Source organism: Diaphorina citri, unplaced genomic scaffold (genome assembly GCF_000475195.1).
Source record: "Diaphorina citri unplaced genomic scaffold, Diaci psyllid genome assembly version 1.1 scaffold6, whole genome shotgun sequence".
NCBI lineage: Eukaryota > Metazoa > Arthropoda > Insecta > Hemiptera > Psyllidae > Diaphorina > Diaphorina citri.
Genome location: NW_007377445.1, coordinates 224516 through 251378, shown reverse-complemented (window position 1 = coordinate 251378; position 26863 = coordinate 224516). Strand labels below are relative to the sequence as shown.

The 26863-nt window shown below is 37.2% G+C and overlaps 2 protein-coding genes across 2 annotated transcripts in view; one reads left to right on the top strand and one right to left on the bottom strand.

Moving 5' to 3' along the window:
- The window catches only part of LOC103524526 (bestrophin-4-like), a 48330-nt gene that overhangs the window by 800 nt on the left and 20667 nt on the right, over positions 1 to 26863 (top strand). Inside the window, exon 2 of the mRNA XM_026819855.1 lies at positions 22115 to 22353. Within this exon, the coding sequence (XP_026675656.1) occupies positions 22115 to 22353 (239 nt within the window). The remainder of the gene's footprint in view (positions 1 to 22114; positions 22354 to 26863) is intronic.
- Positions 4691 to 6746, bottom strand: LOC108254569. The gene is made up of 3 exons (XM_026820001.1): positions 6483 to 6746; positions 5742 to 5987; positions 4691 to 4987 (listed from the first exon to the last, which is right to left on the bottom strand). Exons 1-3 carry the CDS (start codon positions 6711 to 6713, stop codon positions 4715 to 4717), a joined length of 750 nt encoding a protein of 249 aa, XP_026675802.1. The 5' UTR covers positions 6714 to 6746; the 3' UTR covers positions 4691 to 4714.

Sequence of the window (26863 nt, the reverse complement as noted above, 5' to 3'; positions counted from 1 at the left end):
TCAAGCAAAAAATCAATGGCAAAAAATTGATTGATTATCCAGTGATCAGTCTAGACACCAAGTCACAAGTGTGAAATTCAAGTTGAGGGGCCATATTATTAACCATATTTTATGTCCTCAGACCATTGAGTAGATTTATAAGCCCAAATTTTAAAATTATCATGAATAAGTGGAGAAGATATTTTCTTTTAAACTGATGGAGCATGGGCCTTCAAAATGAGATTTTTTCATGGTACTCTAAATACTAATCTCGTTGTGAAATTTGAAATATTCTTAACAGAATCAAGCACTCTCAAGTCCAAAAGTTCCCTTCGTGTGTGACGATAATAAAATCGGAGATCACAGCGACCATGCTGTTAAAGCCAGCCACTCACATCAGGTAGACATGACAGCTACACCTGATACCTGATGAGCACACAGACTATCAGGTAGACCTGAATTTAAGTGTAGTGATAATTATCCTCTACTCTATGTTTGTTATCGTTTTTAGGGTTCTGCTTAGCGTCTAAATCGTTAACTGTATTTTTCCGAGGACTTCTTCAGACTTATGCCCTGTTACTTATTGCCCTGGCTCCTTTAAGCTCCTTTTAGTCAAATAATTAAGCTAATGAGAGGATTTATTAGCAAAAATAGCAAACTTAAGAGCAACCAAAAGGGTCTAAATCGTTAACTGTATTTTTCCGAGGACTTCTTCAGACTTATGCCCTGTTACTTATTGCCCTGGCTCCTTTAAGCTCCTTTTAGTGAAATAATTAAGCTAATGAGAGGATTTATTAGCAAAAATAGCAAACTTAAGAGCAACCAAAAGGATTTTTAATTAGTTATTGATTGACACCAATATAATATTAAACCATCTCCTGAAGCTTCATATCCAGTAGATTGAGTGAATTTAAACCAGACAGCCATTAATCATTCCACCCTCAAACTTCATTGAATTCAGAGTGTTACACTTACACATGTTTAGTATTGCTGTTGCACTATTTAATTGCATGTTCCCAATTTGTGTCGCCTTCATCCATAAATTTTGTAGGTAACTCTGCGTCATCATCACTTAGGAGAATTGCTTATTTGTACCCTAAAGAGTGCCTCCCTCTAATGGTTGCAAATTTTAATTAATTCTGAGAGTGTGATCATTTTTAGTTGGGTAGACTTTATGACTTTGGCATCAGGTATGTGTGCTGAGTACTTGGCCAAGAGACTGATTGAATTCTGTTCCTGTGTTCTTGTTTTTAATTAATTAAGGTCATCCTTACTAAAATTGAAGAATGAAGGTTAGAAATTTGATAATCTTCAGTTACAGTTTTAAAAAAAAAAAAAAAAAAAAAACACACACACACACATTTGTCTATTTCCAATTCTCGCTTATACCTCTTTTAGGACCTTCACACACGTTACGGTCGTCGGAGAGGCCTAGTCTGCCCAGGCCCAGGCCTTACGTCCCGACGAGAGCTGGTGAACTTGACCAGACCTTTTGTGGGAAATTTCTCTCTCGCGAAACCAAACAAGTTGATGACTTCTATCAGCTAGTTGTTGACTTCTCTTAGCTGAGTCACTGATGTCAATCGAGACTGGTTGTCTAAGAGAAGACTGGGAGCTGCTAGAATAACTTGCTATGTGCCCCTAGCATGTCACAGTGTGGTTCACCTTCACCATTGCCACATGCTAGAGCATATTTCTTGCTGAATGCTACACTACAATACCATCCAGGTATTGGTATATTTGATGGATCTTTCTAGAAAGCCCTTGTTCTTGTTTTCTTTCTTTCGTTTGACTCTTGTACTCTCTGATGGATGTATATAGAAATCCTTAGGTCTCGTTTCCTTTCTTTCTTTCATTCAACTCTTATCCTGCCTGGTGGACGCTTCTAGAAATGCGTAGGTCCTGCTGTTACTTTGATTTCTATTTCTTTTGATTTTTTCTATCTCTGGAAGTCTGGATGTTCCTCAGTTCGGGTGTTTGGCTCCACATTTGCTCTATTTTGACGTGTTTTAGCTTTAATTTATTTCTTTCTTCTTCATATTTTCAAGTTCGGGTGTTTGAATCCACAACTACAATACGCGATTTACCGAGCAAAACTCTCGGGAACTGTAAGTTGCTCTACAATCATTACCCAGGGGCGAACTCACGGGAGGGATTTCCGGCCCAAAATAGGGGATCCTTTTCTTGGCGAAGGTAGGGGAGTAAAAATACTTCAGGCAATAATCTGATGCTCCGAAGTTAGTTCTATCTTTCAGACGTATATTCCACATTTCTTGAAGATTTATTTGAATCAGTACAAGAAGTAGATATGTATAAGGAAAGTGCTTTAGGACTACAATACGCGATTTACCGAGCAAAACTCTCGGGAACTGTAAGTTGCTCTACAATCATTACCCAGGGGCGAACTCACGGGAGGGATCTCCGGCCCAAAATAGGGGATCCTTTTCTTGGTGAAGGTAGGGGATTAAAAATACTTCAGGCATTAATCTGATGCTCCGAAGTTAGTTCTATCTTTTAGACGTATATTCCACATTTCTTGAAGATTTATTTGAATCAGTACAAGAAGTAGATATGTATATTGTATAAGAAAAGTGCTTTAGAATGCTCCGAAGTTAGTTCTATCTTTTAGACGTATATTCCACATTTCTTGAAGATTTATTTGAATCAGTACAAGAAGTAGATATGTATAAGGAAAGTGTTTTAGATCGGTACGTAAATCATACAGCTACGGGTAATACAAGATGGACTCCCCAATTTAGAGAGTATTCAATTGTCAGCCTTGTCTCTGAACTTGAAAGCAATAAAACATTTACAATGGTCGAAAGATTTACAATGCTCCCAGACTTGTCCAAAGAAACACAATTAATAACCCTGACTTTCTGTTATTTGTGGTCAGACTGTTCGGGCAAAAATCTTAACCCGTTTACCCATTTCACAAGATATAGCTGTTGGTGAGGATTATCCGGTTATGATATGGAGAGATATGTATGTAAATGTTACCCATTGTGAAGGAACATTCAAAATTCAAGCTTGGGACCTTTTCGTTGGTAAATTTTACTTTCTACTTGTTTTTGCGTTTACAATGCTCCCAGACTTGTCCAAAGAAACACAATTAATAACCCTGACTTTCTGTTATTTGTGGTCAGACTGTTCGGGCAAAAATCAACCCGTTTACCCATTTCACAAGATATAGCTGTTGGTGAGGATTATCCGGTTATGATATGGAGAGATTTGTATGTAAATGTTACCCATTGTGAAGGAACATTCAAAATTCAAGCTTGGGACCTTTTCGTTGGTAAATTTTTACTTTCTACTTGTTTTTGCGAACTTGCAGCAAAATTTTTTAGATGCACCGACCAAACACTACTAAAACTACTCTTCTGCACATGTCATTTGCGGTGTTGTTTTTCGTACAATGCTCGCAATACAATCACACAATCATACCTACTTGGTAAAACACAGAATAGTATTAGTAAGACACATAATAGTACAGACAGATGTTACTATTGGACTGATGGAGCCTACTAAAACTACTCTTCTGCACATGTCATTTGCGGTGTTGTTTTTCGTACAATGCTCGCAATACAATCACACAATCATACCTACTTAGTAAAACACAGAATAGTATTAGTAAGACCCATAATAGTACAGACAGATGTTACTATTGGACTGATGGAGTGATGTACTTGTCTACTATGTTAGAATGATGGGTGTAACATGACAATTATTACACCCGTATAAACACATGTATTTCATGTTTGACACAGTGCACTTATTTTACTCATCTGAGTGTTTACAGTGCAACATCAGTCAGGTCTTGTGGATAATGCTTCGGTGCACTTATTTTACTCATCTGAGTGTTTACAGTGCAACATCAGTCAGGTCTTGTGGATAATGCTTCAATGCCTTCAATCAAAGTAGGGCAGTTTGTTCTCCAGTCAATACATTCAATACCGTATAATGGACAGAAATGGATCTTTTTTCTGTCTATAGAAATCACATTCGAAGATCTGATCAGGGCCTTCTATTCCTCCATACTCTGAATTTTGCAAAAATAACTCTGTTTCCTTTTCATCTACTCTGAGAGGATTGATTTCGAAGAGTACTATGAAGTGATTGGACCATAGGTGGACACACTTATGCATCTTTAAGATAATCTTCCGAATACCCACCCTAGGTGTGTGTATCTTTAGAATTTTGGATTACCTAGGTGTAATAACTCTAGAATAGTCTGGAATCCTTTTTGATTTAGAATCTAGATTTTAGATAATTATGTCGAGTTCTTCATCCTGCCTTCCTTCTATCTTAGATTTCGGGAAGATAAGGCCTTTGCTGTTACAGTTCCCTCTATCAATCCTAAACAATTTCTGGTCAGTCGGCCTGACTCAGGCCAAAACAAGTCAGGGATAGGTAGATACCAAGCTACCAAGGCTATCCACATTTTCAATACTGCCTAAAAGGGACCTTGTAGGCTGAAAGTTTCAACTTAATTCTAGGAGGATTTTTTTTTACCTATGAAGACCAAGACAGTTTTTTTTACCCACCTATACTAATTTTATAGGTATTGTCTAATTATTCCTACTCACTTGTATAGTAGGGAAGCGCTCTAAAAGGGACCTTGTAGGCTGAAAGTTTCAACTTAATTCTAGGAGGATTTTTTTTTACCTATGAAGACCAAGACAGTTTTTTTTACCCACCTATACTAATTTTATAGGTATTGTCTAATTATTCCTACTCACTTGTATAGTAGGGAAGCGCTCTCATAGTCATACTCAGACGCTACGGACTGGGAGCCCGTGTGTTGACCTTGCGGCGGCATTTGACCGCTACCCGGCCCCTTTCTCAAGCCCGGCGCCCCGGACCTCGGCACGGGCGGCGGATGTTCGGACGGGGGCGGCACATAGTTATGCCACCCCGTGCGGTGTGGTGCGGAGTGCGTGCTTGTGGTGCTCTGGGCGCGACGGCCCAACTGGGGTGACCCACAGGGGCCCGAGCTGTTACCACCGCCCTGGAATCGGAACAGATTGTCGTGTTAAAATAAAACTACAGATACATAACTACAAACTAAAAGTACTTACCGAATGAATTCCCATTGGAGATATGAGACAGAGAAACCTAATATGTATTTTATATTTCACTTTTTTATTTTATTTTTATTATTATTTGTTACCTACCATTTTGTACTTTATGATTTAAATAAATAAAGTGGTGCAATATTAAACTGTTAAGATAATGGGACTACATGTCCTAATTCGACAGTCTAAATAAAGCACTAATATCTAATATGACCTTGGTTACCTTGGTATTTTAGATTTTAGCTACGGCTAGGTAGCGGGTTTGATTTCCCCCTTGGGCGGATTTTATCCTAAACAGATAATGTTCGTTCTCGGAATGGATGACTATCTCTCCTATTTTGTTTTCCTTCTCCCTCCGGTTTCTAGACGATAAGACCTTAGCAGTTGAAGTTCCCTCTATCAAACCTTAAAAATAAAACCAACAATAACAACAGTTGATTTCCCCCTTGGGCGGATTTTATCCTAAACAGATAATGTTCGTTCTCGGAATGGATGACTCTCTCCTATTTTGTTTTCCTTCTCTCTCCGATTTCTAGACGATAAGACCTTAGCAGTTGAAGTTACCTCTATCAAACGTTAAAAATAAAACCAACAACAGTTTCTTTCTTTCTTTAAAAATAAAACCAACAATAACAACAGTTTCTTTCTTTCTTTTTTATTTATATTTAAGAGTAGTTTGCTTCTTACCTGTGAGAGTAGCCGTGGTTCACTTCCCCTCTCCTGTTGTGCCAAACAGAAGCGACTGGGAGGCGGGTGTTGGGGTGGGGGAGGGGGCATGAATTCTGACCAATGAGGGGCCGCGTTGCCCCCCCTATCCTCCATGTAGACGGGACCGAGGCCGCCATCTTGGTTATTCCCGACGGAAGAGCCGTTGGAGCTGAGGGTTTTGGTTTCCGAGGAGCTGCTGGCACCGAACATGGGCTGAGACATGTCCTGAGGAAGAAGAAGGAATGAGGAATGTTGGTTTGGTTAGTTTTTCTGAAAAAAAAAGGCCCACCCGGGAAGTTGCTCAGGTATGAATTCATACTTGCCATTATTTATTTGTTTCATTATGTTACCATTAATTTGTAAATATTTATTCTGTAAATAAAGTTTGATCTAATCGTTTAATAATAATAATATTTCATAATTTACGTTTTCGCCACAGTCTGCGATAGAAAATGGGCGGATTTTATCCTGAACAGATAAGGTTCGTTCTCGGAACGGCTGACTTTCTCTTATCCTATCTTATCCTTCTTCTCACATCAAAAGACTTGACCAACTAGAGCCTATATTATTTTAGACCAGCCACTCACTATCAGGTCTACCTGATGGTGCGTGTTCATCAGGTATCAGGCAGGCCTGACAGGCGGACCTTTCCAGCCGTACCTGTCAGGTCTACCTGATACTGAGTGGCTAGCCTTAGGAGGTATCTATTATTGGACTTACCACAGGAGCACCATTAATGAGCGTCGTGGTCGCATACGGGGTGGGATTGGCGCCATACAGCTTCCTCGGTCCCTGATGGAACGTACTCAGGTTCCTCGAGTCTACCTCGGCATAGTCCGAACACTCCGTTACTCGACCACCCAGTAGTTTGGTCTGCGTGTCGCCTTTCTCTCCAGAGCCGCGCCAACCGCGGTCTATCCAGAGGGTTTCTTTGCCGCCACCGCCTAACATGCTGAGCTGAGAGAGGTCACTAGCCGTCACTACTGGAACTGCGGCAAAAACATGAGTATAAATAAATAAAAAATTGGGTTTTTTGTAGCATTTATCTTGAGGGAACTAAAATGCAAGCATCCATATCACGTTAGGAAGTAGGACTTTACTGTTGAAACTCCTTCAATTGTATAAATAAATGTCTTGAAAATAATAACACATAAAATAGATCAATTCTCGACCACGGGTTCGATTCCCGCCCAGTACCTTCTACCTCAGGTCTCAAACTTGTGCATGACCTGTTTTGTTACCATATTGTGGGCGACTGGGCGGGATTATTGCACGCTATTTGATTTCCACCATGTCATCTGTGTGGCATAACAATCATAACCTTATGTCATGTTTGCTTGTTATTCAATAATGCCATATGTTTGCTCGTTATTCAATATGTGTTCGCTTTGGTTGTGGGTTTCTGTATGAGGTAAACCGTTTGACAACTCGATTACGGTGAAAAAGTCATAGGTGACAATGACAAGTTGCCGATGAATTGTCTGACATTAAAAATATTTTGGCCGAGACCACAATGTGAGATTAAACTTGGTTTACCTTGTGGATCAGTAATCTGATTGCCAGCCTAGTTAGCTTGGTTGGTAATGCGTCTGCCTTGCAAGCGCTAGGCCGCGGGTTCGATTCCCGCCCGGGGCGGATTTTATCCTGATGGGATAATGTTCGTTCTCGGAACGGCTGGCTTTCTCCTATCCTGTCTTCCTTCTCTCTCCGATTTCGGGACGATAAGACCCTAGAGTTACAGTTCCCTCTGTCAAACCTCTTAAAAAAAAAAAAAAAAAAAAAAAATAGAGAAGTGGTCAATGTAATCAAATTAAAATGTTCCTTCTGATATTATGTTGTTTCATAGGTACCACCTCCCTCCCAAATAAATGAGGAGGTTCAACAGACCTAAAGCACCGTTCAAACCGGTGGAAAATTGGTATAATACGTCGGTGAAACCGTCATAATAAATTGGTATATTGGTAATACCGGTATAATTTATTGGCTTGAGATGTAAAGGCAGTGTTTTCCGCCCGCCAGTACACTCGACCGTAAAACACCAGCCTTACTCACTTTACACCGCTTTTTCACTAGATCTTAGCCTTTTGCGTACAGAATCAATTTCACCAGAATCGCTCTTACGGTAGGATTCATGTCCCACATGAAACTCAAGCACTGGATAATCAATTTTTTGCCATTGATTTTTTGCTTGATCTGATTCATAGCTTCATCTGTTTGATAATTGATACAAGGTCAGGTGAAAATTACATAAGACATTACATAACAATTACTTCTTTCCCTTGGTGACTTAATCAGCAAATAATATAGATATTTACTTCATAATAATCTAGATCATTTTCAGGATCATGGATCATCCACTAACTATTTGAAATTTGAATATTCGCATAGGGCTGAGGCACTTTCTTTAGTCCAAAACTTTCCTTGTAGATTTCTTAGAATATCTTTGTTTGATATTTTCGTTTCGCGTTGTTTTTGCAATTTTGCCAATACTTAAAACCATTTTCTCAGACAGTTTTTTTAGAGGAAATTTAAATTTATTACTATGACTTTTGTACTTGAAAATTAACTGTGTTTTGAACTTTTGAACTGCACAGAGTGCAAACCCCTACTACACCAGTAAAAACTGGTGTAGAAAATGACATAATAATTAATCTCAAGCATTACCACTTTCTGCGCACGACTACTTCCCCTCCAGAGCGTCTTACGGTAAGCAGAAGCTTTGTCCCTTTTCTCTCAAGTCAAGCGGTCTTGCGAACTTTGGACTGTACCAGAAGATAGAAGGAAATTGAGCTTTATTGCAATTCTGTTTCCGAGTCATATAAGTTTTTTTTTATGAATTCAGTCACATAGAGAAATGCAATTACAAAATGATACAAACGAATCCTGTCTGCATTCCAGACTCCAAGTCTCCAGTTACGCGGAGTTTATGGGCTCAAATCCCGGTCGGGGCCAATTTTTTCGTCCTAATTTTTCTTCGAGATAGGCCTGAATGTAAAAAGAATTTTTTTTTACGGTTTTATCTCCTGATCAGTCCAAAGTTACTCCCCCGTTCTCGTTGTTTATGTTTGTAGCCTTTGTACAGTGGGAACCATCTGAACTGAAATGCAGACCATCTTTTCAGATGCGTTTAAAAACGATACGTATGACCCTATGTTTACGCTTACTCATTTTATCTCTAAACTGCGAACATTGACTGCAGGTTTTAATCAAGGAGGTCATAACTCTTGAGTAAAATAGCTTTGCCTTGAGTAAAATAGCTTTGCCAACGGGAAATGTTCATAATCAATTGCAAAAGGAACTATGTCGATATCTCTATTATTCATCAAGATTCACGAGTTTTTTTAGAACAAAACTTTTCAATGAATCTGAAATTTCAAAGCTGTTTTACTGGAAACTCGATTTTCCAGGCCCTTCTTGATATAAACCCTTCAATTCGATACTTGAGAAGCAAAGGGGCGTACCTTGCTAAATTTATGTTGAGTTACGCCTCTTTGCTTTTCAGGTTTTATTTGAAACTATGCTGTCCTTAATATACTTCTAATAACCCACCAATGTACGGAAATTGTACCTGCAACTTTAATTTAGTTAAAAGAAGTATAATATTTAGTTATAATTATTTAATAACTCACCATAGGTATTTTATAGATTTGGTCATCACTCATCAGAAATAAGATGTGTGTCCAATAATTTCCGAACACACTGTACGTACTTTTATAACTTCGATTTTATACATAGGGCAGTAGCAGTACTAATCTAAATCTACTAATGCAGCAGTTAATTCACTTTTAATAAAAACGATTTTGTCTGACCTTATTGAATTTACGTTTTTAATACTTTTACACAAAATATTTCAACTCAAAAGAAATTGACCACTCCTATTTAAATCCTATATTTTTTTTACGACCTTTCGAATGGTCTCCAGCAATTGGTATCCTATAAAAAATCATGGGTTCTCAGTTATTTATCAGCCATAGAAAAAGGTGTTCTTTCATAGGATCCATAAAATTGTCATTTGGTTGGTAAATTTTTATTAAAATGGATATTTTAATTATTTTAAACAGATAACAGTAAAGTCAATTTTTAAAAGCACTTAAAAACTTCAGGGAATCCTACCTTTTTTTATGATTCCTCCTCACGGGGGGCACTCACTATTTTGCTGATCAGCACTGCAGGGCTAGCCAAGAAACAAGATTATCTCATGGTGGATATTCATTGATATTTTTATTTAATAATGATATTTTTATTTAAAAAATTTAATTTAATTTTTATTTAGCAAATGATCATAATGGGGGGCACTCACTATTTTGCTGATCAGCACTGCAGGGCTAGCCAAGAAACAAGATTATCTCATGGTGGATATTCATTGATATTTTTATTTAAAAATAGCAAATGATCATAATGGGGCCATGTGCACTGTACGTGAACCCATAATGGATTCGTTTAATCAAGTCTGATTGGACTTTGAAAGTCATCAAATAGTCATCAGCAATCAGTAAATAGCTGCCTTTATCCAGTAACTAGTTTGTATACGAGTATTATTGCAAATCTCTGAAAGATTTACCTACTTGAATTTGGCTTGAAAATCCCCAGAAGGGTTATTAAAGCCTGTAGCATCTTATGGTCTTATGTGCAAAAGAAAATGGGTGACCTACTGCTGAATCATAGAAAAAGGTAGCCAAAATTCTTTGTCACCCAGTTATAATGCAGATAGTTGAGTTATGAAGTGTTTGTTAAGAATCCATTCGATTAATTTTAAGATATGTATACCTACCTACATTTATGAAGCTTGTTAGTTTTTTAATATTTTTATCACTTGTCATAAACTCAAAAAAACTAGATTTTAAATTCTGCTTCTAGAGTAGCAAGGTTTCAGCGATATGTGGCTTAGGTATGACAGTTAATGAATGCATTAAGTACATATCTTATAAATAATTCCTAAACGAATATTATTTTACACCTGACATAATATTTTTAATGATAAATTAATTTTAATAGTTTAGTCAGTATTAAACAATTCTGGTTAAGTTAATATCCTTGTTGTAAAAAAAGGGGAACTAACGAAAATTGAGAAGGGAGCAAAAAAAGTCCAACTTGAACTCTAGATTTCTAGAAGAAAAGGCAAAAGAATTATTCTACATTAGCATAAAATATTGTGTGGAGCAGACCAAAACAAGTTTTCTGGATTTCAAATTCTCCATATCAAGATTACCTAGACACCACGAACACCATGAGAGATGAAGATGATCATGAAGTTTGGTTGAAAAAACCAACTGACGCTCAAGAAACTTACGCCAAAACGCCCCTTCCAGCACAAACTCCACCAGTACCTGCGCTAATACCAGTCAGATGATAATACAAATAACCAGATAAATCTGATAAGAGACAAATGATATCAAGAGAGACCAGCAATCCACACAGTCAAGTGCAATTCGCCAGATACTCTGTCTGAATCATTTGACTAGATGCAAATGGCATCCATGACTCCCAGGTGATGCTCGTGCACTCATCTGTCATGCGAATTAGATTTATATCTCATGACTTGGATGATGATGAAACATTCAATTTAGATAGTCGTGATTCAAAAACCATGTAGTTCAGTACCTATGGAAAGATATATGTATGCAGGAGGACATGATTTTGAAATAGTCAGAAACTTTGAAAACATCCGAGATAACATTGAATTGTTTCTACATGACGATGAAATTGATGCAATCTCGAGACCAATGAGCTTTTGCTGGATGGAAACAAAAGTTCATTCCTAAAGAGCAGTGAAATGGGCGCTAACCGTCTTAGTAATAAACAATTACTATATGTAACTACCTACATACGTGATATATCAAATGAAGGTCACTGATAGCTGTAAAGAGCATTTCATCTCGGAGGAATAATTTGCCGGCAACTTCTGAGCACAATTTCAATCAGCCTGGTTTTCAATTACCTTGACTTCTGTATCAAGTCATCTTCAAAAACAGACCTAGGAGACTGTATGTCCTCAGAAAACTCTGTAGAGCATCTTTAAGCTTTCCACAAACACTGGACGGAATTATTTATTCCTCAGCATCGTCTCTGGTTAACAACCCCGTAAACATCGACGCAACCTTTGCCCTACCCATAAAAACCATTGGCCTTTACACGAAAAAGAAAAAAATTCTGGAGACCATTCTGCTTTGTGAGTTTGAAAATTCAGTTGCAAGTTCCTGAAGTGTCTGCAAAGGAATGTGCACATTTTGGTTAATAATTGGCTATTCTGTGTGTCAGAGACCATGTCAAGTTCGTTGCGACCTGAGATTCCGAAGAACTCAGGTGTCTATCGATTAAATTCGCGAAATTGCTTGAACAATTCAACAGTGTTCAACAATTTGCATGAATTAATATTCACAGGGCGTACTAATTTGTCTTTGGTTTTGATCATGACTGCTCGACACGAATCCAATGACAATATTGTTCACGGTAGAGTTGTAAACATATGCTACTGTATTCAGCTTGTCATTGATGACATGATGGCATTTGAGCAGGGATGGCTCCGATATGAGAGAAATTTTGCTATTGGTTTTTCCCAAGGATGGAATCAATAAAATTAATCAATCAATTAAAATGTCTATTTAACGAATTGAAAGCAATAACTTTATAATGTTACACGGAAGCTCAAAATGGGATTATGTAAGCATTCCCATTGTGACAAAAAAACTACCAAAAAAGTTGGTAATAATTTTGATGTACAGTACCTTCTACCTCAGGTCTCAAACTTGTGCATGACCTGTTTTGTTACCATATTGTGGGCGACTGGGCGGGATTATTGCACGCTATTTAATTTCCACCATGTCATCTGTGTGGCATAACAATCATAACCTTATGTCATGTTTGCTTGTTATTCAATAATGTCATATGTTTGCTCGTTATTCAATATGTGTTCGCTTTGGTTGTGGGTTTCTGTATGAGGTAAAGCGTTTGACAACTCGATTACGGTGAAAAAGTCATAGGTGACAAGTTGCCGATGAATTGTCTGACTTTAAAAATATTTTGGCCATTAAAAATATTTTGAGTTTAAACTTGGTTTACCTTGTGGATTAGTAATCTGATTGCCAGCCTAGTTAGCTTGCTTTGTCCGGAGGAAGATGGTAAACAGTAGGGTTGAAATCAAGATAATTAATAGCCAGCCTAGTCAGCTTAGTTGGTACAATTTTGTTAGAGCTCATTTTGAGGGAGATTTCTTCAGTGGGAGATTTTGTAATCGCGCCAGCCTAGTTAGCTTGGTTGGTGGCGCGCCTGCCTTGTAAGCGCTAGGCCGCGGGTTCGATTCCTGCCCGGGGCGGATTTTATCCTGACGTCTACCTTGTAAGCGCTAGGCCGCGGGTTCGATTCCCGCCCGGGGCGGATTTTATCCTGATGGGATAATGTTCGTTCTCGATGGAAGCGCTAGGCCGCGGGTTCGATTCCCGCCCGGGGCGGATTTTATCCTGATGGGATAATGTTCGTTCTCGGAACACCTAGGCCGCGGGTTCGATTCCCGCCCGGGGCGGATTTTATCCTGATGGGATAATGTTCGTTCTCGGAACGGGTTATAAGCGCTAGGCCGCGGGTTCGATTCCCGCCCGGGGCGGATTTTATCCTGTAAGCGCTAGGCCGCGAGTTCGATTCCCGCCCGGGGCGGATTTTATCCTCATGGGATAATGTTCGTTCTCGGAACGGCTCGCGCTAGACCCGGGTTCGATTCCCGCCCGGGGCGGATTTTATCCTGATGGGATAATGTTCGTTCTCGGAACGGCTGGCTTTCGTCCTACGGCATAAATTAAGTTAAGGTTCAGCCAGCCTAGCTAGCTTAGTTGGTAGTGCGTCTGCCTTGTAAGCGCTAGGCCACTGGGCTCGATTCCCGCCCGAGGCGGATTTTATCCTGATGGGATAATGTTCGTTCTCGGAACGGCTGGCTTTCTCCTATCCTCGATTCCCGCCCGGGCGGATTTTATCCTGATGGGATAATGTTTGTTCTCGGAACGGCTGGCTTTCTCCTATCCTGTCTTCCTTCTCTCTTTGCCAGCCTAGTTAGCTTAGTTGGTAGTGCGTCTGCCTTGTAAGCGCTAGGCCGCGGGTTCGATTCCCGCCCGGGGCGGGGATAATGTTCGTTCTCGGAACGGCTGGCTTTCCTCCTATCCTGTCTTCCTTCTCTCTTCGATTTCGGGACGATAAGACTGATAATGTTCGTTCTCGGAACGGCTGGCTTTCTCCTATCCTGTCTTCCTTCTCTCTTCGATTTCGGGACGATAAGACCTTGGCAGTTACAGTTCCCGCTGTCAAACCTCTTGAAAAGAAAAAAAAAGTAATCTGATTAGTTGATTTCAAATTTTCAGCCAATCAGCTTGTTTAATACAAGAGTTAAACTTATACCAAGTTTAAACTCACATTATGGTCCCGGCCTCATCTCAATTTTGGAGACATTTTACACTTCCGGTTTTCATCACAATAATCTGCCCATGACTATGTCTCTGCGCATGAGCAGAAACTAAAACTCGTTCTCGTTATGGCTATAAGACTTATAGTGGATTTCACCAATGATTTAATGAGAGATTTCACTAATGGGAAAAAATTTAATGATCCAGAAACTCCTATTTGGGGTTTTCATCACAATAATCTGCCCATGACTATGTCTCTGCGCATGAGCAGAAACTAAAACTCGTTCTCGTTATGGCTATAAGACTTATGGTGGATTTCACCAATGATTTAATGAGAGATTTCACTAATGGGAAAAAATTTAATGATCCAGAAACTCCTATTTGGTTTTGGATCATTGAAAACTCCTTTTCGGAACATTAAAAATTCTGCCATTAGTAAAATCTCTCGTTAAGTCATTGGTGAAATCCACCATTACAATGGGAAAAGTGTAAAATCTCTCTAATGAAACGTTTAAAGTTTAAACGGTCAAATGTCATGCACGATTGGGATGCATGTCGGATGTGATGACGTCATCTAGGTGTTGTGGCATATCGGCTTGGATCATTGAAAACTCCTTTTCGGAACATTAAAAATTCTGCCATTAGTAAAATCTCTCGTTAAGTCATTGGTGAAATCCACCATTATTACAATGGGAAAAGTGTAAAATCTCTCTAATGAAACGTTTAAAGTTTAAACGGTCAAATGTCATGCACGATTGGGATGCATGTTGCATGTGATGACGTCATGCAGGTGTTGTGGCATATCTTCAATCCAGGCATTTCTGGAGTGTGTGAGGGAAGTGGAACCGAAAGTGTGCAAACTTTGTGCTGTTCCACTTTCTGCGCACGACTACTTCCCCTCCAGAGCGTCTTACGGTAAGCAGAAGCTTTGTCCCTTTTCTCTCAAGTCAAGCGGTCTTGTGAACTTTGGACTGTACCAGAAGATAGAAGGAAATTGAGCTTTATTGCAATTCTGTTTCCGAGTCATATTTTTTTTAATTCAGTCACGTAGAGAAAACCAACTACAAAAAAATAATTCCTTTGATAAACGAATCCTGTCTGCATTCCAGAACTGTTTGATAATTGATACAAGGTCAGGTGAAAATTACATAAGACATTACATAATAATTACTTCTTTCCCTTGGTGACTTAATCAGCAAATAATATAGATATTTACTTCATAATAATCTAGATCATTTTCAGGATCATGGATCATCCACTAACTATTTGAAATTTGAATATTCGCATAGGGCTGAGGCACTTTCTTTAGTCCAAAACTTTCCTTGTAGATTTCTTAGAATATCTTTGTTTGATATTTTCGTTTCGCGTTGTTTTTGCAATTTTGCCAATACTTAAAACCATTTTCTCAGACAGTTTTTTTAGAGGAAATTTAAATTTATTACTATGACTTTTGTACTTGAAAATTAACCGTGTTTTGTACTTTTGAACTGCACAGAGTGCAAACCCCTACTACACCAGTAAAAATTGGTGTAGTAAAATGACATAATAATTAATCTCAAGCATTGAACTCTCAACTCAGTTTCGTACCTATGCTTTTTGGGGCATGTGAAGAGCAACTCTTTTGTTGTAATATGGATATCTAGCGTACTCTGGTAGAGTAGGTATTTGTTCAATTTTCACTTTTGTATTTTTTTTTATTATTATTACCTATTTTTTGTTATCACTTAAATAAAGTGATTAGAAAAACAAAGTAAGAGTAATAAAATAACTGTATTGTTTTGTACAAAGCTCATTTTAGGTACCTGAGATCAATGTGATATCTCAATTTCTTTTAGCCTTAAGATACCATGTACGAGTATGGTAGGTATCTTGAGGGGAAAAAAACCTTATTGTCTCTAGTAAAATAATAATAGTGAAAAAATGAATTATACTCACTCTGTTTCCAATGATTCGACTTTCAGCCTCACCTCTACCATCTCCTGTGCGACAAGGACGTACCCCTGTGGTGAATAAGGCCCCGTGCTGTACTGCTCTGTATGACTTCGAACCCGAGAACCCCGGAGAACTAGGCTTTAAGGTAACCACCAGATAAGGTTCGTTCTCGGAACGGCTGGCTTTCTCCTATCCTGTCTCCCTTCTCTCTTCGCTCTCGGGACGATAAGACCTTAGCAGTTACAGTTCCCTCTATCAAACCTCTTGAAAAAAAAAAAAAAAAAAAAAACACACACACACACATTTGTCTATTTCCAATTCTCGCTTATACCTCTTTTAGGACCTTCACACACGTTACGGTCGTCGGAGAGGCCTAGTCTGCCCAGGCCCAGGCCTTACGTCCCGACGAGAGCTGGTGAACTTGACCAGACCTTTTGTGGGAAATTTCTCTCTCGCGAAACCAAACAAGTTGATGACTTCTATCAGCTAGTTGTTGACTTCTCTCAGCTGAGTCACTGATGTCAATCGAGACTGGTTGTCTAAGAGAAGACTGGGAGCTGCTAGAATAACTTGCTATGTGCCCCTAGCATGTCACAGTGTGGTTCACCTTCACCATTGCCACATGCTAGAGCATATTTCTTGCTGAATGCTACACTACAATACGCGATTTACCGAGCAAAACTCTCGGGAACTGTAAGTTGCTCTACAATCATTACCCAGGGGCGAACTCACGGGAGGGATTTCCGGCCCAAAATAGGGGATCCTTTTCTTGGCGAAGGTAGGGGAGTAAAAATACTTCAGGCAATAATCTGATGCTCCGAAGTTAGTTCTATCTTTTAGACGTATATTCCACATTTCTTGAAGATTTATTTGAATCAGTACAAGAAGTAGATATGTATATTGTATAAGAAAAGTGCTTTAGATCGGTACGTAAATCATACAGCTTCGGGTAATACAAGATGGACTCCCCCAATTTAGAGAGTATTCAATTGTCAGCCTTGTCTCTGAACTTGAAAGCAATAAAACATTTACAATGGTCGAAAGATTTACAATGCTCCCAGACTTGTCCAAAGAAACACAATTAATAACCCTGACTTTCTGTTATTTGTGGTCAGACTGTTCGGGCAAAAATCTTAACCCGTTTACCCATTTCACAAGATATAGCTGTTGGTGAGGATTATCCGGTTATGATATGGAGAGATATGTATGTAAATGTTACCCATTGTGAAGGAACATTCAAAATTCAAGCTTGGGACCTTTTCGTTGGTAAATTTTACTTTCTACTTGTTTTTGCGAACTTGCAGCAAAATTTTTTAGATGCACCGACCAAACCTACTAAAACTACTCTTCTGCACATGTCATTTGCGGTGTTGCTTTTCGTACAATGCTCGCAATACAATCATACCTACTTAGTAAAACACAGAATAGTACAGACAGATGTTACTATTGGACTGATGTACTTGTCTACCATGTTAGAATGATGGGTGTAACATGACAATTATTACACCCGTATAAACACATGTATTTCATGTTTGACACAGTGCACTTATTTTACTCATCTGAGTGTTTACAGTGCAACATCAGTCAGGTCTTGTGGATAATGCTTCAATGCCTTCAATCAAAGTAGGACAGTTTGTTCTCCAGTCAATACATTCAATACCGTATAATGGATAGAAATGGATCTTTTTTCTGTCTATAGAAATCACATTCGAAGATCTGATCAGGGCCTCCTATTCCTCCATCCATACTCTGAATTTTGCTAAAATAACTCTGGTTCCTTTTCATCTACTCTGAGAGGATTGATTTTGAAGAGTACAATGAAGTGATTGGACCATAGGTGGACACACTTATGCATCTTTAATCAATACCTTGTTACACGGAAGCTCAAAATGGGATTATGTAAGCATTCCCATTGTGACAAAAAAACTACCAAAAAAGTTGGTAATAATTTTGATGTATTTTGCAGTTTTGTTGGATTTAGCAGTTGTAGTTTTTTTTCCAAGTTAAAAAATCTCCGTTTCTCTAGTAAAGTCGTTGACACCAACAATCATGCAAGTACTTCTAATTGAGAATAGACCATCCCTTGTGACTAACATTGTTTGGATCTTGTCCAAAGTATTCAGTGGTCATTGAGTTTAATGTTTCACATTATAATTATTAGTCATGTAGATGGACTTGGTAATGTCAATAGCTCCAGCTCTACCATGCGAAACATATTTCGGATGAAAATGACGAAATTGTCGGACTTCTCGTTTGTAATTATGATTGACATAGGAGAGACCAAGGTAAATGGGTCTTGAAATCAATTGGACAGACCCGAGCAAACATCAAGTTTATTTTCCAATGAAAAATGTTTTGTTACAAAGTATTTACAACCATTTATTTGCCAATTTGGGCAAAAAATATCTACATCTACGGTCAACAACTTTACAATATTTTCTACAAACAAGACATTGGACAATGGACTTGTATCGGAAATTCGGAATAGAACTACCAAAGCTCTCCAAAAAGATGCTTGTATTTAAAACAGTGAATGTATAAATCATATCATGCCAATTCCGATGGAAAGGCAAGAAGCGAATAGAACAAAACCAGTATAGTGGAACTGTAGATGGATAGTGTAGTCAAGTATTTAGCTGTAGGTAGGTGCCTCTGGAATTACCCGAGATTTATCTATGACCACCATGATTTGAATATTGTGTGGGGTGTGATCATATGTGGTGGATTTGATTTGAAACTAGTGATCTCACTACCAGCATATTAATAAAGTAGATAATCAATTACTATTAGCCCAAGAAAATAATATTAAATGAAAAACATCAAAAGAATTAACTTTGAAAAAATTACAAAACAAACACTTGTTACAAATAAATACTTTAATTAATTATACATAATTAGTTGTCATAATTTTATTCCTTATTGGTGTTATTATTTTTCAAATTGATTTATTTTATGTACCTATTAGATACCTATCAACTTTGAATGTATTTTCCTCCCCATTGAGTATAGGATCTACCCTTTAACTATACCTAACAAAATATTTTATAATATTTTGCTACTCATTTTATAATCTTTTGCTTTTTTTCTTGTAAGCAGGCTTTTACTCAACATTTTAGCATGTTCTTGTATAGACTCAAATCAAACATATCCATTGACGATATTGAGTGTAAACTGTGAACTAAAAGCTAATGGGCATTTTAATCAACATTTTAATGTAAGCATTGTCAATAAAATATCCTTGGACGATATTGATATTTTTGTAACTTTATTGTTAAAATGGACTTTTTTGTAAACCTGAGGGAGATTGTATTGTCTGTGTTGTCACGGAAATTTTGTACAACAGTCTTTTTTCTGTAATGAGAAATGGAAATCTTGTTTACATAATGGATTTGGGCGGATCACTTTTGGGGATATTTGGGGATAGAAATGATGATTGGAATTTGTTCAGTATTTTGAATATGTGTCATCGACATTCATCTCTATCCCTTTTCAACTTACCTTTGATTTTTTTTTCATTTAAATTATCATAGATCTATTATTTTTAATGTCTGGATGGGAATTGAGTATTTGCAAATGTATAAAAACGAGGTTGAAAAAAAAAAAAGAGGGAGCTAAATAAATTTGTATATCGAACTAATGCAAATACAAAATATATAATATGTAAAAAATATAATAGTAAAAAAAGTGCAATATGCTGTATATTTTAGTAATGGCTTCCGCAAAGCTGCCTTTTTGCCAACCAGCCCTTTTGTAATAATGCTCAAATAATTTCCATGTCCTTTACCAAGGATGAAGCGCCTTCTTTGCTGATAGCTCTGCTTTTTTCCATTCCGCGGAAGAGTGTTTAAACATCCCATCATTTGTACCTTAGAGTATTTTTCATATCTTGCTCAGAAAGTCTTTAATTTTTTTTCCTGCTAGTAGGTATTTAAAGTAATAATTGCTGACGTAGCAATTAAGTAAGAGAATAATATTTGGATGATATTTGATAATATTTGGGTAACGTAGAGGATGATATTTGCAATAATAACCATGTTCTTATCTATTTGATAATTTCAAAAACCGGCTGTTAATCTCTAAAGTTTATCCTGTTGTGATGTAAGCAGACTTTGTGCAACTTGATTGGACCAGGAGAAGATGTGTTCATCTTTAGTGGTTTCAGTTTCCTCAAAATACTTTTCTATTGAAGTGATGATGCATTACAAGTAGTAGGAAAAATATGAGTCATGCAATTTTTCATTTACTGTCCAGAAATGAGCATTAAGTACACACTTCACACATACACAGTAGATACATACGTAGGTACCTATTACCTAGAGTAGAGATAGGAGGTATCTATGATTTATTTCATAAGTACTATTTTTACCAAAGTATCCGGATACAAGTACCTATAGCCTATTTATATTTCTAGAAAATACATAGATATCATATTATAGTTAGGCAAGAATTTATCTATCTTGTTACCATTAATGGTGATTCCCTTCGGTTTACAATGTAAACATCACGTGTTTTTTTAATTCAAAAATTCCCCACACTTGATGCTTAGTTTGATGACTGTTTAATTGGAAAATTATTATCAACCACTAATTTGAATTTAATTTCTAACCTCAAGGAGGAAAACAATCGCAGATACGAGTATCTGTAGGAAATGAGGTGGGGGGATCTGACTTGAGTCCCGACTGTGATATTCGAGTTGCGTCCCATTTCTGAAATTTATCATCCGAGTTGCGTCCCTCAGCTACCTGAGTTAGAACTATGTACTTCATATACTTATCCTAGTTTGAAGGTATACATGTAGTACAGGGTGACAAAAAAATACTGTACGCAGCATTTTTTCAGCTTTCATCATGTAGGTACCTACAATCGATAACGTTAAAAATTCAACTGTACTTTTTCAGAAGTTACGTCAATGAAATGTTTCTATAAAAGGAGCTGTCACAAATGAGAAGTGTCCAGTGTTATTATAGGGTTAGGTTAAACGCAAAAAAAAGCTTTCACAATTTGATCAGTGACCAGCGTTATTATAAGGTTAGGTTAAACACAAAAGACAAGTACAAAAATAATAGCAATAGCGTTCATGTTCAAAGTTTGTTCCTATAGGCCTATAGCATACAGAAGTTATAGCATACTGTAAAGGTACAGTTATTTTTGGTCACCCTGTTTGTTATATACTTATTTATTTACTTTATGGTCTCAAGTATATAGGTTCAATCTCAGGTACGAGGGACGCAATTCGGGATGACCCAATTTGAGCAGTGACCAATGTTATTATAGGGTTAGGTTAAACGCAAAAAAGAGTTTTCACTATTTGAGCAGTGACCAATGTTATTATAGGGTTAGGTTAAACGAGGGTTAGGTTAAACACAAAAGACAAGTACAAAAAAAATAGCAATAGCGTTCATGTTCAAAGTTTGTTCCTATAGGCCTATAGAATACAGGTAACAGTTATTTTTGGTCACCCTGTTCGTTATATACTTATTTATTTACTTTATGGTCTCAAGTATATAGGTTCAATCTCAGGTACGAGGGACGCAATGATTTGGGATTCTCGGACTCATCTGGTGTTCCTCCAGTCTGGAATTACGGTCATTTTCTTACGTAGTCCCCGGCTACACCTACCTCATTGGAGGAAAAGTAGTCTTTTCCTGTGCTATTGTTTTATTTTTCTGGAACTGGGACTAATGGAGTTATTTAGGTGTCCTTTTTGAAGACGAAATTTCAAAGTAGGTACCTATCTTTTACTTGTTACTCGTATATACATATTAAAAAAGAAAGAAAAAAAAAAGACAAGACTTTTCTGAGCTCAGCAAGTTACTCATAATACCATTTTTCCATTTGCCGCTTGTAATCAATATTCCATTAGATTTTCTTCCTTAATGATTACATCTAGATTGCTGGCACACAAATGTCGTTTTACCATTCTGATGTCATGGAAAATTCGTACCATGTGATTCCTGCTTTGGGCATGTGCTAGATCTATCTGCATTAGAAATAGCACGTGGCCTATGTTGACGTATAAAAAAATACTCTCAGGTCTCATGATGGAATCTGAAAAGAAAATTTTCGAACTTATGGATGAGAAACATCCGATGACGAAGTATTGGTTGCCACTGACTTGGGCTACGAATATCATAAACCGCGCCAGACGGGAAGCGACCATTACCAGCGATCATATGGTTCAGACCATTCTCAATGAGATGTCGGATATACGGTGGAGGCTGGGATCCTTGATCGGGTACGACAATGTCAACCTTCCCCTCGTCTATACTCAGGTAAGATGTTTGGGTAAGTGCACTAGGAGGTACTTCACCAAGAGCCAAACTGCGAAATGGGTTAGTTCCTCCGAAGAGTTGCTGAAATTAAAAATACATACGAGTCGATATTTCATAATACATATTTCAAATTTGTTGAAATTTTTTCCAGAGAGGCATTCCTTGTGTTAGAACTAATCCCATTTCCTGATTTGGCTCTCAGAAGATCTCTTGCTGATCAAGCTCATATTGGTCTTATGAGAAGAGTTTCATTTGCAATAGATCCTTGAAATTCTCTGTGGTGTGTATCGATATATACTCGTACTACTCTTGTTTCTTCTATTCTTTCTATTTCTAAATGTTCTATTTTACTAATATCCTCATTTCTAACACTCTCATTACTACCAATATGGTGTTTTACATCGCAGCTCTTCCAATCTTTCCAACTGTTCTTCTGAGTGGGTCTTGTGCAAATTCGAATGAATCATCCAATATCATTTTTGCATGTTTGAAATTTGCATAAGGTTTGTTCATTTTTACAGACTGGTCAAAACTGGTTTCTTTGATTTGATTTATTCATGGATGTCACTCGACACCGAAAGTTTTTTCTTTGGGTTCAAGTGAAATTTGGCCAGAAATTCCGTGTTCCTGGGATGACAAATTGTACTTTCAGGAAACATTTCTTTAAAAATTACTGGCAAACTTGGTCAATTTCATTTCTTGCCTCTCTCTTATATTCTCTTGAACTGTCTCTTTTAATTCTATTTATCTTCTTACTAACTCCTACACCTTGTAATTTTATCTAACATACTATCTTTGTGTATTTTAGTTGATTTTGTTTTAATTTCACGTATAATTTTGCCATCTGTTTTCAGAATACGTCCGGCATTTATACATCTTTGTATTTTATCAATTTGTATATTTTCTCATGCATGCTTTTGCTTCTTTCCCCCTTTGTAGCTAATTAGCTGAAGCTTTTGTAATTGATAAAGCATTATTTACTTTGCTATTTTTACTACTTTAATGTTCTTCCTTGGTCAAAATGGCTGATTGATTTTATTTTTCTGTTTGTATCTTTGTCCTTAGAAATAGTAGTACCAGCCTATTTAGTAGATAGGTGGATACGTAGGTATACACAAATTACACATTTTGCTTAAAAGTTCATCAGAGTCGTGAGACTTCTTTAAAATGGCTTCTCGTTTACTTTTCGTCATTAGACAAAAAAAAAAAAAAAACCTATTTAACAGATTTCATTATTATTACCTACATATATCATGTTCAATAGGATAATAGGTAAGAAAACATCAATAAAATCGCCGGTAATCATACACGGATACGGAAAACTATATTTCACCACAAAACAGAGAGAAGCTGTGTTTGTTTCCGTCTCTGCTGAGAGTACTGTGAGGAATCTTGATTCTTGAATCTTCCATGTCTGATTTTGCATGACCAGATTCAAGGCCTTGTATGTCTCGGTCAATTTGGTCCGCCCCTTGAACTTGATACGTGCTTGATGGAGTTCCCATCAGATGGAGAATTCTCTCATGTGTTATATCATTACATAATGACCAGTGGACGTTCAGTCCAAGATACTTGGAGAAAGGAAATGTGTATGACGAGTGAATGATAAAGGGTAGCCACTCTTGGCTGGGTCCACTCAGTGACTTTAAACTCTTGGATCATGCAATCTGATTGGCTAAAATTTTTGAATGTTTTTGAAATGAAGGTGGCTTAATCCAAAAGTTAAACTTAAACGATGTTAAACTTAGACTAACTTTGTGAACCCGATTATTAGTCAGTCAGATGCATTATTGAAATCTCTAAACCGATTGGATTAAAAAAACAAGACCAACAGAAAAGGGCTCTTCTGGGCCCTTTGTTCAAAATTGGTAAGTCAAATTTATGTAACTGACCATTGCAATTAACTCTCAAGTTCGTGTTAAATTGTTCTTTCTATTTCCCTGATCAAGCTACACATAGGTACGGGTGTTTTGAAATTATTAGTTTGTTTTTGCTCATGTCTGTTGTTAGGATTCGCCACTAGCATAGTTTCAGCAGTTTCATATTTTTATGCACATCGTATCAAATCCATTTCCAAGCCTAATAATACTGTGGATATTTTTTCTCATTGTTTTCTTTGGTTAAAATCAGAAAATCAATTTCTGGTACCTGCAGCGTTGGAATTATTTCCTCTTTTCCATACGTAGAACATAATTACTTATAGGTTTTGTGTAGTTTTAGGTTTACAAGTGTGGTTTTCTGTAGTAGTCAGTCTGTTGAAGTAGATATTGGGATTGGGGAATTGGTCATTTGAAGCTTTTTGTCATCTGAGGTTTGTAGGTTCAAGCTCGAAATGAAAATCATTTAATTGGATTCGATAATTACCAAGGTAGCTCAAATTTAATTAATTTAGGGGTGTATTTTTGACTACTAGACTACCCCATTTTTGAAGAACATCCTTTTTTAGGGTAGGTTTAACGTAAAAATTAACCAAGAGAACGGAATTTTCCGATGTCGTACGCGTCCTATCCTATTTTGTTAGTGTAAATAAATCACCACAGGTAAATAAACTTGGTAAAATTCAATCAGAAAACAACTCAAAACAGACAGACACCAAGTCACAGAAATACCTCGTGATCCAGATATGAAGATGTGATTCTTACCTGAAGCTTTTAAGATAACAGAGGTCGTTACTCCCAATACATATTATCTTTATCAGTATGTTAAATTGTTGAATCTCTATCCAGTACGTAGATATGTATCGGGCCTGTGGAAGGACTAGTACGTATGTAAAGGGAAAATCTAGGACAAGTTGATCTCTCGGTAATCATAGCGATTATGTCGAATTTAAACACGGCCACCAAAGCAAAATATCTAGGTAAAATCGTCAAACAGGTTAGCTTTCGGCAAATCAATTTGATCCTAGCATCGATAACGCGCTAATTATAGGTGGAGAAATAGATACAAATTTGCAAGGAAGACTAGTTTGGTCAGTAAAAAAAATAAATAATAATAATATGTACAATGTGGGAACTGGAGATGGTGGGTGACATTGCTAAAGTAATTACCTGCCTAATAATAGTTATTAGAAACTTTACAGATACCTGTCCAAAAATTTAAACTAGGAACCAATTATTAATAATGATCAAATACTAGTACACATACCAACCTAAATATTGGTATAAAATTATAAAAGGTACTCACACCATTTAACTATTATTTGTAAAATATTTTAGAATTTATTTGTTCAGTGTGTATAGGAAGGAACTGAAAAAAATGGAAATACCTTTAACATTTGAAAATTAATATTTGAATAAGTAGGTAGGAAGGAAGCTTACATAATTACATTTTTTGTTCCAACTTTTTCATTGAATATGGCACGTTCATAATCATGTATCTCTTTCTCAAAATAAAGTTGGACTGTACCATTGGTTGGTATTATTTAATAATGTAATATTGTTCCTCTTGTAAATTCCATTTGGACTAAGAACTTTAATGATCTTTGGGGACTCTTTCGGAGCGTCTATGTCTCGGGAGATTAGATGCCAATATTGACATACTCATTAAATTGTTGAAATTCAGACTTGGCAAATGGAAATCAAATCAATTAAAAATTGCAACATGCAAACCGTCTTTGGGGACTCTTTCGGAGCGTCTATGTCTCGGGAGATTAGATGCCAATATTGACATACTCATTAAATTGTTGAAATTCAGACTTGACAAATGGAAATCGAATCAATTAAAAATTGCAACATGCTTCATTACGTTGGAATTTAGCTTTAATAGTTCACCAGGTTGGAATTTCGCTAGATTGCTTAGTTGTTTAGAATTTTCTCGAACATTTTCCTTGCCATACTGTTTTTCTATTACTTTGCTGGAGCATCTTGAAGTAGTCTTGCTAGTGGGATAGAATTTTCCATTGCATTATCCTCATCCCATCTAGAATGTTGATGTTTATGATTTCAATCATAATTCTTTGTTCACTCCACGGCTGACATCTGACATCAACCTCATTCATAGGAACAGAGATATCGTTACCGGTGCTTACGGGATGGTTGAAATCTGACGGACTTTGTGTTTCGTTTTTGTAGCATTAGATCCAAATTCACTTTTCACATAAGTATCTACTCGTATTATCTGGTTTGTACTGCGTACATTCTTTTGTAATACAGCTGTTGAGTGTGCCCTGTGAATATATTTCGACTTTATCATGCAAGGTTTTCCTCTATTATGGTTTTCGTTAGGTACAAAATCAAAAGTTCTCTCTGGAATAGCTGGTCCCCTATTGTGTTGTCTTACCCAGTATATCATGAGATATATTATTGATCCTATTATTCCTATTAGTTTCATTAACTCGATTGTACTAGTGAAGCGGTTGATACCATTGGAAACTTTCCTACAATACAATGTGTTCGTCATTCATTAAGGATACTTACTGATCCATTATTGCTATTATCATATCCATTATCCGTTGCAATGAGATTACCAAGGTGTTCATCTTGTCTTGGTTTAGCTTCGTACTTTTCTGCAA